The sequence below is a fragment of the Lottia gigantea genome (genome assembly GCF_000327385.1).
Source record: "Lottia gigantea unplaced genomic scaffold LOTGIsca_3, whole genome shotgun sequence".
In the NCBI taxonomy this organism is placed as follows: Eukaryota; Metazoa; Mollusca; class Gastropoda; family Lottiidae; genus Lottia; species Lottia gigantea.
The window spans coordinates 5,056,867-5,074,529 of NW_008708986.1; the positions used below are offsets into that span (position 1 = coordinate 5,056,867).

At 34.7% G+C, this 17,663-nt stretch overlaps 3 protein-coding genes across 3 annotated transcripts; 2 read left to right on the forward strand and 1 right to left on the reverse strand.

Annotated features, from left to right (window-relative positions):
• Window positions 1–6,911: 6,911 nt before the first annotated feature.
• LOTGIDRAFT_228659 (hypothetical protein) lies at window positions 6,912–12,778 on the reverse strand (the record flags this gene model as incomplete). The annotated part of the gene is made up of 7 exons (XM_009057337.1): window positions 6,912–8,139; window positions 8,552–8,785; window positions 9,180–9,381; window positions 9,746–9,906; window positions 10,324–10,576; window positions 11,240–11,346; window positions 12,769–12,778. 7 exons carry the CDS (start codon window positions 12,776–12,778, stop codon window positions 8,015–8,017), a joined length of 1,092 nt encoding a protein of 363 aa, XP_009055585.1. The 3' UTR covers window positions 6,912–8,014.
• Window positions 12,779–14,498: 1,720 nt separating this feature from the next.
• On the forward strand, window positions 14,499–15,212 carry LOTGIDRAFT_153453 (hypothetical protein; the record flags this gene model as incomplete). Its single annotated transcript, XM_009057338.1, has 1 exon — window positions 14,499–15,212. One exon carries the CDS (start codon window positions 14,499–14,501, stop codon window positions 15,210–15,212), a length of 714 nt encoding a protein of 237 aa, XP_009055586.1.
• A 692-nt stretch (window positions 15,213–15,904) lies between these two features.
• LOTGIDRAFT_153454 (hypothetical protein) lies at window positions 15,905–16,747 on the forward strand (the record flags this gene model as incomplete). The annotated part of the gene is made up of 3 exons (XM_009057339.1): window positions 15,905–16,018; window positions 16,106–16,175; window positions 16,476–16,747. The coding sequence occupies 3 exons, from the start codon at window positions 15,905–15,907 to the stop codon at window positions 16,745–16,747; spliced, it is 456 nt and encodes a 151-aa protein (XP_009055587.1).
• Window positions 16,748–17,663: the final 916 nt, after the last annotated feature.

The following is a 17,663-nucleotide window of genomic DNA, read 5'->3' on the forward strand; positions in this document are numbered from 1 at the left end:
TCTTCGAGTGATCCAAGTTGTCTTTGACAGTGGGCAGAAGTTTGAAAATGTGGTTGAAGTCTTTTAAAAAAAAAGTGGTCCGAGTTGTCTTTGAAAGTTGGGCCGAATCTTAAAAGAGTGGTCCGGGTTGTTTTTGAAAATAGGGCCGAGTCTTAAAAAAGTGGTGAGAGTTGTCTTTGAAAGTTGGTCCGATTTATCTTTGGTCCGAGATGTCCTGGTCTGGTTAATTTCTGGCAAGAGATCTACTGCTGCACTTTTGCCAGCTGGTGGGTTATGTTGACGGTTGTGTATACATATGTATATGTTTTGCTTCTACTTGAGTATTTCCTTATCATCGGTACAAAAATAAATATTAAACAAACACTTGGAAAGAATCAGTTATTTAGAAATCAAGAAGTGTCCTAATGTTATGGACATACCTATTTAAACTTTATCAAAATACCTTTTTACGATGAATCTTCTGTAGAAACCATACACCGCTGTAACTGTAATCACTCCAGAAACAATGCACATGCAAATTGTTGCTTCATTAGAATGAAATATGCTCTTAATATCGTAATTATCTAACCAAAACATGTCGAAATATTGGCCTATGTTCCCGTCAATAACATTCCAATATCAAAGTTAAATAAAAATATAAAAGATATGGTTGGTTGATCGAAATTTCTTGAATATACTTATCAAAGCGTAAATGTGTAAAGTATATTTTGATATACCCTTCATAAGTCGATTTAAATAGCAGGCTATATTGACAAGGTTAGCAATTAACATTAACGTTCAACATGCAATACGACGTTTATGACTAAATATTTACTATAAATCGGCAGATCACAGTGGAGATAGGCAATCCTGAACGTTTAATATGTATTTGTCTCGACGAGGGGAATATTTCCAGGACATCAGTTACCTTACTTCGATTTCAAACTTTCGGAGCATTTTTAACTTTCGCCGCCTGTAGCAGACCGGGACTTGTTGTCCCATCGACAAGAAAACGCTTTTTTCACTTCTATCTGCATAACTGAACGATCTTAAGTTCCTGTAGCATATGCTAGCATACTCTCTTTAGTCTGCACGGGAATTTCTAGACAAACCTTGACTCAACTGTAAACAGTGAATTATATTGTATATCAATCTGAACAAAAGCAAATTATTGATCGACCTATTGACACGACCTGGAAATTACCAATCAATCAATTATCCTTGATACAGTAGAGACATTATATTCCTTACTTGCTGTGATTTGGATTGAAAACTAAGTTAATATGATCACAATGACCAGCCGGGGATTGTATCGCTGTGATAATTCCTCTTATTAACCTCACAATACCGACGTTAGTCCTACGTTTTATGGTTCGCCTCATCCATCATTTGGAATAAGTATTATTTTCAAAACAACATAGTGACCTTTACAGATGAATGTTAGAGATTATTTAGAATAGCAACAGTCAACTGATAGTCATATCAGGTGATTTGGTTAAAAGGACAATTTCACGAAAATTGCTATCTATTTTAAGGGCTGTCGTTGACACATTTCTACAGATAAAATCATGGCAAAGAAATCATGCTTAATCTATAAGATATTCAGGAACAAACTTAGGACAATTGTCAAAATGTTCAAAATGCACGTAAAAGTTCCATTTCAATATCTTTTTTAATGAAGTATTGCCATTCACTCGTCCATACTCAGTGGCTCGAATAGATGAGTGGGTGCCCGTGGATGCAGTGGCATTTACATTTATTTTCAACAAATCTAAATGTTTACCTTTTTTCTCAAAAATATGTGTCAGAATGCACAAAATCAATTCATTTTTTTCTAAAATTTTCTTGAGAGAACTTTTTAAGACGCTCTATAAGAGGCTTGCGACTATGACACCACCACAGAGAAGCCAAAATTTGAATTCAGCCTTAGCAGTTATCCCACCCATTGAGTAGGTAGGTAGATGACAAGTTAACGTTCGCTTCCAGCGGATGCTGATATCGCAAACTAGGTAGTTGTTGGTAGTCAGTGTGCCCCCTATTTGTATTCCCAGTCTCGGAAGGCTGGCGCCGCCACTGAACTTAAGTGGGTTGGGATCCCTCCATGAGAAATGTTTTTTTTATGCTCTGCTTTATTTTTTTCTGGAGATAGGGCCCGTGGTCTTGGTTCAACCATTCCCTGTGGTCGTTGAACCACTGTTAATACTATTATTCTTTAATGCATTACCAAAAGTCTGTATTTTACTACCTCGACTCAAGGAGTTTATTTTCGTCACATTTTAAGAGATACATAAAAGTCTTTTGGAAGTATCAAAAAGGAAATTGTTAACGTAATTCAGTTAAAAAGGTATCTCGAGTATCATCATCAGTAACAAATTCCAGATTATTGGGCGAGAAATTTACCTGTTTAGGCTAATATAAGTACGCTGTGAATGTCCTTATATCTTTAGATTATACAAATAAATAAACATTATTTCGGGTTATGATATTGTAAATAATAATAAGCCATTTCCCCTCTATATCGTTTAATCTCTTTCCACTTCAAAGAGTCAAGAATTCTTTAGGAAATTCTCCTCATCGCGATGGTCAACAATCTTAAGTGTCAACAGTTATTGTAGTACATACATCGAAAAGTTGTTTTATCTCATAGAGGGTCAAAACACCAAATCATTTCCGATCGGTTCCCATGTTAAATCACGAAATTCAACGGTCTATAACTCTTTCCAGAAATATCGCTGAAAACTTTCCAATATGTTACATGAAAGCCAGGCCAATGCTTAGTTTCTGAACAAAAATTCAATACATCACGACCATGAACAATCTTAAACTGAAAGTAGACCACCACATTTTATCAATATCCACTTGACTGTTACTGCAGACAACACTATATTTTTATGATTATTCTTCTGCTTGTAAACCTCACCATCTCACAAAATTTGAAAGAAAATACATTTTTACATAACAAATTCAGTCAAAAATAGGCATGCATGATCACAAAAAGGAAGGGAGAAAAATTCGTATAGAATCGTTGCATAATGTTATTATAGTGGTTTTACTCTTCGGAGTATAGAATTGAATCATGACATGCGCAGCGCACTTGTGAGAAAGAAAACTTCGCTTTTTCAATCTTCTTCACTGAAATAAACTTGTTGGTCTTTTGCTGTTGTTGTTTTTTTCTTTAATGTCTATCGGCTTATTCTCAAGGATAATGAAGACTAATGGCATAATATTATCTTCACCACCATATACATAATTATATCATCTAATCACATCAAAGCTCCACAAACCCGCAGGTAATTAATATGTTGATTTTTAAGCAACAAAATGATTACCAAATTTTCAAAAATTCAGTTCATTTGTTACTTTAAATTGCGATTTGCATGGATACCAAATATGTTTTTAAGCATAAAAGCAACATCTCAAATGTAAATTACAACAATCGGCAGAGCCTTCATATGTAAATCAACAATAGGTAATAGACGAATAAAGGGTTCTCAAATAATTTACCAAGAGATAAGCAAATACCAAAAGATCAACGTAATTTCTAAAGTTCACAAAACGCCGTCTGATGTATAATCATATTCAAATCGAATCGTTTTCTTATTAAGCTACTGTTTCAATAACCATAGACCTTAAATATAGCTACTACTCGAAAAAACGGTGATGCTCCAAAAGTGTAACGCAAAAATCAATGCCAATTTGATAAGAATAGGGTCGGTAGGGAGCTACAAAACTCACAAGATGCTTGAAATGTTTGTAAACTGTCAGTGTAGTACTAAAAACAAACCTGTAGGTTTATAAGCGAATGTAATCACAACGATTAATATGCACGTAAGTCGTTGACAATTTTTTTTACGTTAGAGATTGGTTTCTTAAAAACATTACAATCAATTTTACTTATGATATTTCTTGCCACGCATATGTAATCTTATAGACATTTTAATAAATTCCCCAAGAGAGCAATTTTGAAATTTTGGGGGGCTAACGAGGCGCTTTGTAATTATTGGACAATTATAATTTTAGTCGTTCTGTTCAGTCAGCCTATATTTCGTGATATGTAAAAGGTTGCAGGAAAAACCTTAGAGAAATTCACGAAATAGTAAAGATTTATAGTGGGGAGAGGGGTAAAAATATGGGTTTATAGAGGAAAGGGAGTGATGCAATTTATGACGGATCCTGAAAGGTGTCATAGAAAGAAATGGATTGAAAACCCTTTGTCTCGTGATAATAAAATAAAATTGTTAAAGTCACCTAGAAACAATAACAGGAAGTGATTATGTGACCTAATTAAAATAAGGAAGACGTTGATTCAGTCTGATAATTTGTCTAATAATTGGCTAAAAGGCTAAAATTGTCAGAACGGAAATTAAATTTTTACACTTCTACAAGAACGAAATCACTGTATTACAAAACGAAATGGTATCATGAGGAAGAGATTGGTTTTGATCTATTGTTAACCATTCTTTTACCGCGATTACTTTAATTAGTAAATGGCGTTGTACTTTTCGTGTAAATTCTGATAGCACATAATGGGCAATCTGGGACAAGCGTGGCCTTGACCATGAAATAAATTTCCTGTTATCTTTTTGTAGCAACATTTTACATTGAACGATAGATCATTAAGGCCATTTCAATTTGTACAATCAAGCCTTCATTATACCCCAAATACCAAGTATCATTTTGGTCCAAATAGTATCCGATCAAACGGCAAATTTTTACGAAAAAGGCAGGAACCTGTGAGCACCATAATCACTTCATTTTACCAGCGGGAGAAGGTCTGGTGCGATCGCCTCCGAGGGTCCGGTTTGGAAAAAGTGACAGATTACTTTTTCAAATCTGCCAGATCTAGTCTAGGTTTTTAATGGACCATGGCGGGTGGTGGGTTAAGATGGACGAAAAACGGAAAATCTTCGATTTCTGTCGTTCTTCGCGCGAGAAAAACGAGTAGTTTGGGAAAATATTTTTTTTAGTGAAATAATGGTATAAGGGAATTATCAGTAATCCAAGTAATTCAAGATATAGAGACCTCAGTCCAAACTAGTAGTGGGATGTTACTAACACCAACAATAAGGGTTTAACAGTTGGATATAAAGCAGCATTCTGAAATAATGACTTCATGATTTCGATTTTAAAAAGTCACATATCCCATTAATGCTATCATCATGCTCAAATAAAATACGTTTCGGAACTGCATTTAGAAAAACCATCGTTAGATTATGTGACTAATTAGCGGTCTTTTCGTGTTAAAATTAACAAAATAAACAAAGAAGTGACAATATTCCCCAGTGATTACTAAGTTGACTGGAATTATTTTCAATGCACTCAGTGTATCTCCCGTCTGACTGTCTCAATTATTTTTACTGCACTACTGATCAAATACCACAAAGAATTATTAATGTTTATTTGGTTATCAGCCTACCGAGACTTTCATTCACAAATTCCAAATAATCTTGTTATAGCTTTGAACAGTTTGGTGACAAATTACCAAATTTTTTAGTCTTGATAAGCTTTCTTGAAATAGTCATGCTGATTTTGGAAAACGCGTTAGACAATAATTGCTCGCTTAGTTCATGGTCGTATTCGCAACTACATTCTTTAAAAAGAATTACGAATGGCAAGAAATAAAATAATCGAGTTTAACGTCCTTCGTTTCTGAACCTGACTGGGAATTGGTTGGCTTTTATAATATAATATCAAGAAAGTTTGTATTGTCACGTGTCCTTGGATGTATTTTCAGCGTTCAATACTGAAAACTCTAGTAGACTGTTCTCGAATATTATCCTTTAGAACATCTTGATATCTCGACGTCTGCAGTAAGCTTAACAAATTTTTCCCATCTTCAAAACTTTCAGCTTCACTCTCATATTTTAAAGTGCTGACTGTATTAACTCTTCTCCACTCTGTCCAAATAAACCAACCAATAGTCGACAATCCAATATTTGATTTCTGTTCAAATTAATCTTTAATTTCTTCAAGTATAAAAAAAAAGTTAGCGATGAAGGAAACCCGAGACGAAATGAAAACGTGTGAAACTAATTTAAGATTGTAAGAGAAATTTAATAACGAAAGAAATCCGTTGCACTTGTTTTTATCCATTGACCAAACTCGAGAAAAACGTCTCTCAAACGAATACAGATTTTAAATGAAATTGGTTTTTGTTTGCAGGAAATGAAGTGTTTTAACAAAATGTCCAAGGATTTCAGTTTAACAATTACATGGTTAGAAAGACTTCAATATTGAAATAATTAAAGACCAGCAAGAAAACATTCGTCTTTATTCTCTATGGATAGAAAAAAGTTCAAGCAAAGAAAGTCAGAAAATAGGAGACGATAAAGAGGATTTGAAATCAATTCACTTTTCTGCCTTAAGTACTAACCAACCTTTTTAGCAGTTGTTTTGAAGTGCAGATATGGCTATTGAGAACTCGACTCTGTTATTTGGTCTCCATATCATCCCAAATTCCTGACTTATATGAACCCTGATGTCAAGCACACGGTATTTGCTGAAAAAAGATGATGATTTAGCGACTTTTGGACGGTTTAGGCTTATCTCCTCTGTCTCTTGAACATCCGCTTTACAGATTTGGACAAATAAAAGTCTGTTTTACCCGTTTTATCCCAGGACATTGGTTCAGACTAGGTTCATAGTCAGATTTTTAACAGACTGTGGAACATTATAGTGTTTAATGGTGGAAGGGAAATAACCAAGTAATTGCGTGTATATAAGACCACAAATACTGTTTCGCTAGAGCAGAATTACAGTGCTCGAAGACAATGGGGTATCTAAGGGTATTTATCATCAATTGGTTGTTTCAGGCATTTTCAATCAAAATTATTCTTTTAGCCTACATATTTTCAGTAAAACTGATATGATTATGTAAGAATCATTAGCATCATGGCACCATTAGATGGGAGTATACAAAAAGAAACAACATCTAAAGAAAATATGTTTATATAAAAATGATATGAATAAAATTTTTACAAGGCATTAACAAATTGTGGTAGTTGATAGTGCATATTTAAAGGAATGTCCATGTCAAAATTACAAAGAGCAACTTGGCCATTCTTTCCATGCAAGTTCATTTTTAACACTCATGCTTATGTTTAGCACACATGTACCCATTCCTTTTCAAAATGTATGAAATTAAAAAAAAACATGATATGACAGTATACAAAAAATCTACATCTACGTAATATATACAATTATTATGAAAAGATTGGAATGTTTTATTTTTCATGAAAATTACAGATATGCTAAACATTATTCAATTTATATACATGCAGTTGTATTTCAATAATTTCAAAGTGAAAAACAGCTTTTACGACCTTGTTCAAATGCTTAGCTTTTTGCTTGAATAACAACCAAAAAGGAAATTTCATTTCCAAATGGATTCACTGAGAAGGCTTAGCCATTTCTTATATTTATATATAAAAATAGGTATTATTGTTACAAGATGATTTTTTAAAATATTCATAATTTAATATAAACTGTTAGTAACAGTAAAGAAAGAAACATTAACAACAAAAGAAGTATTTTTTTATGTGAATTATGAAATTGATAAGACTGAATTTGTTTTGGATCTATGTAAAGCACTATAATAATAATATATTAGAACTAAGAAAATAGAACATGAAATTTTATTTTTCCTTAAACATAGATTTGGAATAAACTTTTAATCCATCTATTTGCTTAAAAGCGCTAGTATGAATATACTATTCCTTTCTTTAAATTTTGCGTTTTAATTAACAAATTTGATAATCAAAATCAAGATAATTTTAGAATAATCATATTGACTACTAAAAAAACAACCTTTAATTTCAATAAAAATTCTTCCACAGAATTAAGTAGCTATAAAAAACATTCAGTTTACAGATGCTTTGACTTAAATTTGCACATCCTCCAGAGCTATGTGCATCTCCAAATTCAGTAATTATAATTAAAATAATTCATAGATTCTATAATTAAAATTAATACGATCCCCCCCCCCTTCAAAATATTTATAAACTTGCACCATTAAATCTACACTGTCTGTAACTGATCAATTATGTAAGAATAAAAATGAAGATACTATGGGAAGTAAAATGGCAAATGTAGAAATCTTGATGAAATCTGCTCCACCAGAAGGGAAGGATGGACAATTTGGTCCTTGACACTCAGTTGTTTCTGAAAAATAAGCAGAGTGTTTTTTATTTTACTATTAGTAATGATCAAAGCAAAATTGAAAATGTTCTCCAAATCCAGGAAAAGTTGACAAAAAACAAAGCATTTTGAAAGGTCAACTGCGATAAGATTGTTATTATGCAAAAAGTTGCATTTCAAATTAGTAAGGATTTGATTTAATAGTGATTAATAGTAATTGAAAAATCTTCCTACAATTCATAATATTATACATGACCAATGATCAAATAAACTAAGACACAAACATTAGGCTTTAGAAATATCCCCCCTAAAAGGAATTTGCAACACAGAGATTAGGAATTTGCCACCCTAAAATACATCTCACACAATTTTTGAAAAGATGGAAACAAAACAACAGCAAATCCATTTTTCCACCAAACTTATTTTGAATACTTACCAAATAAAGATATAGTAGAGGTGTATTCACCATAAGGGTTTTTAGCTATACAATAATAATCAGTAAAATGACCAGCTTTGACATTCTTAATTTGTAAAGTATACCATTGTTCTTGTGCATATAAATTTTGGTTATCAGTGGTTTGTTTATTGATCACAAAATCATCATTATCATTAATCTGAACCACAGCACCACCAACCAAACGGGCAAAGGTTACAGATGGTTCTGGATATCCTGAAATTCACAGGAATAATTTCGTCAAATTGTATACCAAAGATTTTTTCTCCTTCTAAAAAATTTCTGACATGCCTATTGACTTATGAAATGGAATGTATTCAGTAAGTAAATAACCAAAAGGCCTCATTTTGGGTCCAGTTGTAAGTGAAGAATTTTAAAATGCCTGTCAGCAATTATATATTATACCCCAGATTTGTAACTAACAATTGGAGTTATATGAATTGTAAATGACAAGAATATGGGGCCACAAGATTCAATGCTGTGTTAAGTTTATATAATAGCTTTATTTAAACATGGCAAAATTATCAAGACATCATGCCCAACAGGCTATTCAGCTAATTTCATGTCATTAAATATAAATTTAGACAGTTCAAAGCACTCCTGCAATTACCTGCAACAATACACTCCAGTTTAGCATTATATCTTCCACCCAGAGCTTGACCAACTGAGTTCTGTACAACTCTAGATCTGGGTGAATTGAAAATCAACACTTCAGCCAAATGATCAGCTGGAGGTTTGATGTTATTATCAGCAACACAGCGGTATAAACCAGACATCTTGGGTGTTACATTGATCAGAGGAAGAACAGCACCCTAAAATTCATAATTCACCATAGGACAATAAACATATTTCTAACATATCAAACTTATACTAAATTCTTATATTAACCAAACGAGTCTTGTGTTTCTTCTACATATGACGATATTGGAACCTAATTGATCTGGTCATGAATAGATAAGACTATTTGAAATCGGTTGTGTTAACCTGTCAAAGATGCAAATACACAGCCTTTATCTAAACTAAGCATTCCTTAAATGCTTAAAGCCTAAAATTTGTCCTCACAAGAAGGCAATATTCAGTTCACATAACAATTTACTACTCAGCAGATGTACAAACAAAAAGTAAGTTGTGGTATACATATTAATATTGGTGGCATTCCAAGAAAGTTCTACATACCCTTCTTTGAGCTGATCCATCAGGAAGTTGTCCACCATCAGATCTAGTCCATGTGATATTTGGTGCTGGAATACCAGTAGCTGCACATGTAAGGGTAGTATTTGATCCAGGATCAGCTTGAACAATAGTATCAGTATCACCAGGACGAATTGTGGGAGAAACTTAAATAGAACAAATCAACAGTAGTTGGGAGTTGGTCTTGGTTACTTTTTGTAATAAATAGAAGGGACAAACATTTTTATTTTCAGTAGCAATCACTATAACCACATCATACATATGACAAACTAACTGTCTAGTTACTTTCTCTTCATCACACATGCTAAATGTGAAAACTGATTCAAAATATTTTTCAGTTGAAAAAAAATTGTTACAAATATAGTGTTTTTTCCCCACTTTAAAATTTTCTATTGGGGCAAAATCCATATTAAAATTGAGATTAACATTTCTTTTCATTACTAATTTGCAATTGATGTTCCTGTGGGGCTAATGTTAAAAATGTTAGAAGCTCTACTGAGTTTGAGCTTAATACTTCTTTGATGCTATTTAGGTTTTTTTTCATTATGTGCCACAAGCCTTACCTTGTACTGTCAGCAGACCTAACTTTTTAGGCCATTTAGTATTATCAGCACCAGTTATAAGAACTGAACATTCATAGGTTCCAGCATTCTGTTCTCTTAATCGTCGAATAATCAACATATAGGTCATACGATTCTCAGCTTGCCTGACTTGAACTTCATATTTACGTAACCCACCCATAATAGGATTCATGATATAAATAGATTCATCTTGACTGATGACTTCAACCTCCTGACCAAGAAGTGTCCATTGTACCTTTAAAAACGCAACAAATAAATTCTTTAGTACATACAAAAACCTTGAATAGGTGAATAATCATAATCATATATTAATCAATACTTAATATAGACCTTATATTTCCCTGATTCATTATTCCAGTTACTCCAGCTGTAATTAGATACAGATTGAGACTCTAGAAACAAGTTATACTTATAAAATAGCTTCATTTTTGACAATTTAACAATTAAATCTGATATATACAGTCATAAAATGTGTTATGGCACTAGTTTGATAATTCTATATATAGTTTTTTTTTTTTTCAGTTTATTTTTATATAAACCATTTTATTGCCCAGAACAGAAAAATGGTATTGCCAAGATTGGGGCCCTGACTAAATACCTTACAATATAAATAATACATTTATATACAATTAATTACAGGCTTCTCATTCACACATTAATGAAATCATCATAAATATGCAAATACCAACAAAAGCGAGAGTATACTAATTCTATATATAGTTAGATAATTTTTTTTTATCTAGGTGATCATAAACTCAAAGAGAATGACCTAGTTTTTTTAAATAGTCTATGCATATAGTATACTTAATTTAATCCTTTTGCATTTCACTAAGACTGTTTAAATCAAATCTAATTAATCAGGGTTCTCCCCATCCTTAAAAATCTTTGGTACACTTACAACATGAGGTTCTTTGTTAGCTACAGTACAGTTCAATCTACCAGTTCGTCCAATAGGTTTCACTTCAGGCCAGATTTCATCCACAATCTCAGGATCTTGTGCTCTGACTGTAAATTAAAATTGCATTTGTATCAAAACGAGATACTTACTATGTCGAAGAAAGTTGAGTTAATATGTCTTTTCAAAATAATAAAATCAAGAAAAATGATTTAGGAGAAATTTTAATAATCTTTGCAATCTGACAAGATTCATGTTAAGTCTATAGATAATTTTAACTTTATTGTATTGCACTATAGCTAGTTTTTTACGCATGTCTTGATTCTTGAAAATAGACAGTAGATTGTGTAAAAGATATATGCATCTAAAAGATAAAGAATCGTGAATACCGGACACACTGCAAAACATTAAATCAATTCTTTACCCAAATATCAATCTTATGACGAAATTTGATATATTTACAAACAAAAAAACAAAAGAATACATCCAGAAATGTAGTCTGTAGTTTAACAGATTTAAATCCATACTATGTGTGGGTATATTAAAATCAAAAGAATCTATAAAGAATTGTTGACTGTAGAGTGCACACTAAGATGAAAACACATTTTGGTGAAAAATTATCAGATTATCATGTAAATCGATAGAGATCATCCTCATAATGACATTGACCCACAAAATAAAAAGCATAAGAATCTGTAAAGAATTGTAGCCTGTAAAGTGAGCACGAGATGCACAATATAATAGATTGAAAACACTAAGTCATACACAATATTTCAGTGAAAAATTATCAGATTATCACAAAAATCGATAGGGATGATCTTCATAATGAAATTGACCAACTAAATAAGAATAAGAATCTGTAAAGAATTGTAACCTGTAGAGTGAGCACGAGCCAAATGCGAACGGACCGACGGTTTGCCAGGGTGATAATAATATAATATATCTGTGGGCATATAAAATATATGCTTCATTTCCTGTTTATGTTTTCTGAAGGTGGTACCACTTTTGGCTTAAGGAAATATTATGAGTAACGGGCATACTTTTCTCGAAACTTTCCCTTGCCTTTTGTTTGATATGAATTGAGTTCAAAATAGAACTAGAATCTAAGACGGTCTTTCAGTAGATGAGAGTCCTAAATATAGTCCTTTTCACATGCTACTTCTGGGAAGTGTTCATATGGTGTTCAGTTAATTTGCGATTATTTGCATACTTCCTTGAGACCGTTGTAATACAAGTGGGAAACACTACATATTCATAGCTAAATATTGTCCAATCAAAATTGGCCCTACTGTATTGGTAGCAAAATTCCAGGCACTCAAATCATTCGTTATGACGCTCTGTTTGCGAACAAAACATAAGCAGCCTGCTAATATGTATTTTGATTAATATGTATGGTACAGAATTGAGCATGGTTTTCGGTAAAGAATTGAAGAGGAGAGAAAATCAAACCGTACTTGGTATATTTACTTGGAAAGAATGTGTTCTTATCCCTTCACATGGGCGGCAGCAAAGCGATGTAGTGTTTTGTTTACATGACCTCATTTCCCTTCTACCAATCTGATTGGTCTCATTTCCACGCCCAGAAAACGAAGTCAAGTTGGCTTAGTTTAATACGGGTTAATAAAACCATGTCAAACCCGTATTCTTGATACGATGACGCATCAACAACAAAAAGATTGAGCCCGAGTGAAGACGATAGCCATGGCTTTAGCGAGATCCAGTCTGTGAAAACAAGGAATTACACAGGGAGTCGGAGTTTTAAGCCGAAAAAAGCGAAAGCGAAAGTGGAGTTGGTGAATGTTTAGGAAAAACTTAACTTGAAGAGAGCTAAAATAAGCGCTAAACTCAGAGCCCTTGACGAACAAAGGCAGAGTAGAATTGAAAGACGAGCAGAAAGGAGCGTGGTAGATCTAAGTGAAAGTTCATTTGAAAGCAGAAGCTAGATTGAGCCAGTGAAAGAAGTTGCCAGAAAAAGCCCCAGTTGGAGATTCCATGGGAAAGGAGAAAGCACAGCCAAAAGAAAGCGAACGCGAAAGTGAAATTGAAAGAAGCTTTAGAGAAACTCCAACTCGGATTAGAGCAAGAATAGCAGCTACCCTCGCTATGAGTGACGAAGCCTCCTGAACATAAACAATGACAGAGCAAAATTAAAAGTCGAGCAGAAAGGAGCATGGTAGATCTTGGTGAAAGCTCATTTGAAAGAAGAAGTAGAATTGAGCCCCAAGAAAGCGAAAGCGAAAGTGAAATTGAAGGAAGCTTTGGGGAACTGAACTTCATAGGATAAGATCTAGAATGAACGCTAAAATCAACGCCAACGAGAAAAAAGAAAATCCTCGTGCAATGGAAAACAGGAAGAGCTGCATTGAAAGGAAAGGAAAGTTGCAGAGTTAGCTGAAAGCTCGATTTAAAGTAGAAGCTGGATTGAGCATGTCAAAGATTTTCCAAGACCCCTGTGGATGCCATGGGCAAGGAGAAAGCACAAGCTGGAGTAAGCGCTACGGAAAGTGAAATTGAAGAAAGCTATGGAGGAATTGATCTTGATCGGGTAAGAGCTGCCATGAAGACCACTGGTCAAAGTCAAAAGAGGAGTGGGACAAGGCCTTTCAGCAAGGAGCAGAGAGCGAGAGTGAGAATGCAATTTTCAGCAAGAAATCGAAAGGGAAAGCCGTCGGTCCGACACAATGGAAGAATGGGACAGTGCAAAGCAAAGAAGCCTTTGAAAAATCCGCTGCCAAAAAAAAAAGCTTAAACCGCAAGGAGAAGAGAGCGAGAGTGAGAATGAAATTGTCAGCAAGGATCCGAAAGGAAAAGCCGTCTGTCCAACACAAAGGAAGAGTGGGACAGTGCAAAGCAAAGAAGCTTTAGAATATGCCGACAACAAAAAGTCTGAACCGCAAAGATAAGAGTGAGAACGAATTTTTTGAAAGCCCATGACCAGACACAAAAGAAGAGCCTTCGACGTGAGAACATGACACACTCGGAAGTAAAGGATAACCTGGTGACTAAAGAACGCTTGGCAAAGAAGTTGGGTGCGAGCGAGATTGAGTCCGAAAAACGAAATGCAATAAAACTGTCCGCCATAAAAACTTCAAGTGACATTAGAAAGAACACACACCTCGGACAAGTTAAAAAAAGAGATCAAGATTTTACAAGAAAGTGGAAGAGCTAATATCAAATTTTCAAGTCAATCTGTTGCGAAGATAAAACATTTGAAAGATGAAGAAAGAAACATCGAGGACAGTCTGCCAAAGCTCAAGAAACAATGCTTTCAGTTATATCAAAGAGGAGGCTTCAAAAACGAAAGCATGAAGATTGTGAGAGCCAAAACGATTATTCCAGTGATTCAGAAGATTCAAAAGAGGAAACACAAAAAGATGGTCCACAGTACCAGGAAAGTAGAGGCGGCGAAGATGTCCAAGCTTATGAAACAAAATGGAGCCGAGGGCGAAAAAAAGATGATTTGGCGAAATCGGAGAACTCCGATCATACCAAGGCAACAAAGGAAGATAATTCCAGATCTCCCGGAACAGAGAGCAACATATGCAGTGGCGAAGAACAGATAAGCAGCGGGGAAGATACAAAAAAGAAAAAAGATAAGGAACCAGAAGAAGCGGTATCTAAGGTTGCCGAAAAGGCGGAAGGGAGCTCCACAAACGTTGGTGAAGATGAGGTGCCAACTAAATCTAAAAATAAGAGATTAAGCCTCAAAAAAAGATATAGAGGAAGATATGGTAGCCCCGGGACGAGGACGCAGAAAAGAGATGATGAATCTCAGAAGGTGGAAATCGAGAAGCAACCTTCAGATACATCGAAGCTACATCAAACACTGATGTTGACGATGTCGAAAGGGGACGCCGATAAAGGTGGAAAGAAAAGTAAGAAAAAAGAAAAGTCAAAGGATTATCACATAGAAGCCGAAAAGGGAAAGAGAGGAAGGAGCCGTTCGATGTGGAAGCCGATCTCGGCACGAAAATGAAAACCTCTCACAAAAAAGACAACTCAAACAAAACTAAATCGGAAAAGTCATCAAAAGGAGAGGGTGAGACAGAATAGGTTGAAAGAGGATCGTCACAAGTTGTCAAGGGAAAAAAGAAAAAGAAAGGCCTCAAGGAGAGATGTAATAATTTGAAGGAAAGGTTTAACTCCAGGACGAGATCCGGCCGAGGTAGCGAAGATGTTAATGTTGCCGAGGATGAAGAAAACCAAGAAAGGGGAAGAAAAAAGGATAAGAAGTCAACAGAAGAACTAGGACTGAAAAAATATGTCTATAACTCGCCACCTCGCAGAGGTGTCACTCTCTCGCCAATTCGCACAGACCTATGTCACTGTATAGAAAGTGTCGTCTCTAAGACTTTTGAAAAAAATGGTGAAGGGGTCAAAGACAATGCGGAGGGAGAAGAACCCACAGAAGCCGACGAAAAAAAAAGTTTGAAAAAGAAATTTAAAAATCTGAAAAAAGGGTTAGGTTCAAATGAACTATATAAGAATCTATACGTATTTCTTAACTTATAATGTGCATTTGAGAACACTTATGGCATCTGGTATTTTCTTATGCACAAATGGATCGCTTTTAATGCAGACGACTGTGAACAATAATTACATGTACCACTTTAGAGCAAGAAAGAGGATGAGGGGAGAGGAAGGCGGATAGTAGTTATTAAAGCTACCATGAAGTATAAGAAACCACACTGTAGTTGCATTTTTACTCTTTATAGCAACGTATCAATGTTTTTTTTCCCGATTTATCTTTTATACAGACAACTCATTTGTGACGCCGATAAGGTATTTGATCTTTGGGTATTCTTCTTTTCTTCAATGACTCGGGATTCTATTATGAGGTGTTATTATTGTTATCTCTTTCTTTTGCAGGATCAAGGATCCTCAAGAAATGGTGACAGAATTAACCGAGCTGTGATAAGGGAATGTGCCTTGAGATCCGGTAAGTATCCAATCTTAAATTTTAAGGCACTGTTTCCCCTGCTATATGCAATATTAAAGGGGAATATATGATAACGTTATGGAGAACATTAGATTATTTTGGTGACTGAAAACATCAAATCAGTATCGTCTTCAGAAAGTTAGAGCTTATACTTATTGATTGATCCATTGAAAATCTAGTTCCATACTTTTCGTCCTTAGGAGCAAGGGCCATCAAGACCCCGGAATGATTCAGCAGAAGATAAAAAGCCAGAAGAATCGGAGCATCAACAAATGTTTGATCAAATGATGTAGTCTCCAGAGACTTATAATCTCGTGAATATGCTTAACAATGGTAAAATACTCACTATTGACTCTTCTGTCAGGGCGTCCCCACAACTCCAAATATTACTGGCATCAGCACAGTCTCCAGTTCCCGAAGCTAGCACTTCACAGCCTTCCGAGCCCAAAGTCCCTGCTCAGCCTGCTGCACCACAAGCTGGATCTGCTGATGCACCTCAAGCTGGTTTGGCTGCAGCTGCACTACAAGCTGGATTGGATGCTGCCGAACCCAAGATGAAGAAATGGATTTAGTGTACCGGGAACTCATTGCAGAACCTGATGAAGTAAGTATTTCAGATGGTACTAAAGGAAAATTCGTTTAAATTAAAAATATGACATATATTTGTGACTTAATAAAATTTTCATTATTAGTGGTTGCTTTTAATACCTGAAAGTAGTACAAGGTTCGACCATAATTTTGAAAGTTATATCCGTTTTATACGTGTAATGCACAAAATTGTTCCTTTGTATATTCGGATTGATGAACTAAAATAACTTTACTGGATTCAACACAACTGATTCATTGAACCTGATTGGAAGTCTAACCCCTAAAAATACATTCCTCTTCTTCTTTCTTCAACTTCATGGTAGCTCTTATAACTACCATTTCCTCTCCTCTTCCTCATCATCTTTCTTACACTTCATTGTTGCTTTAATATCTACCATCTCCTCTCTTCCTCTTCCTCTTTCTTACACTACATGGTAGATAAAATAACAACCATCCCCTCTTCCTCTTTCTTACACTACATTGTAGCTTTAATAACTACCATCTCCTCTCCTCCTCCTCTTTCTTACACTTCATTGTAGCTTTAATAACTACCGCCTCCTCTCCCCCTCTTCCTCCTTATTACACTTCATTGTAGCTTTAATAACTACCATCTCCTCTCCGCCTCTTCCTCTTTCTTACACTACATGGTAGATAAAATAATAACCACTTCCTCTTCCTCTTTTTTTATACTTCGTGGTAGCTTTTATAACAACCATCTCCTCTTCTCTACCTCTTCCTTACACTTTATTGTAGACAAAATAACTACCATCCCCTCTTCCTCTTTTTTTTACACTATATGGTAGTTTTTATAGCTACTATCACCTTTTCCTCTTTCTTATACTTTATATTAGCTCTTATAACTACCTTCTCCTTTCCTTCTCCTTCTGCCCCTTTTTAACA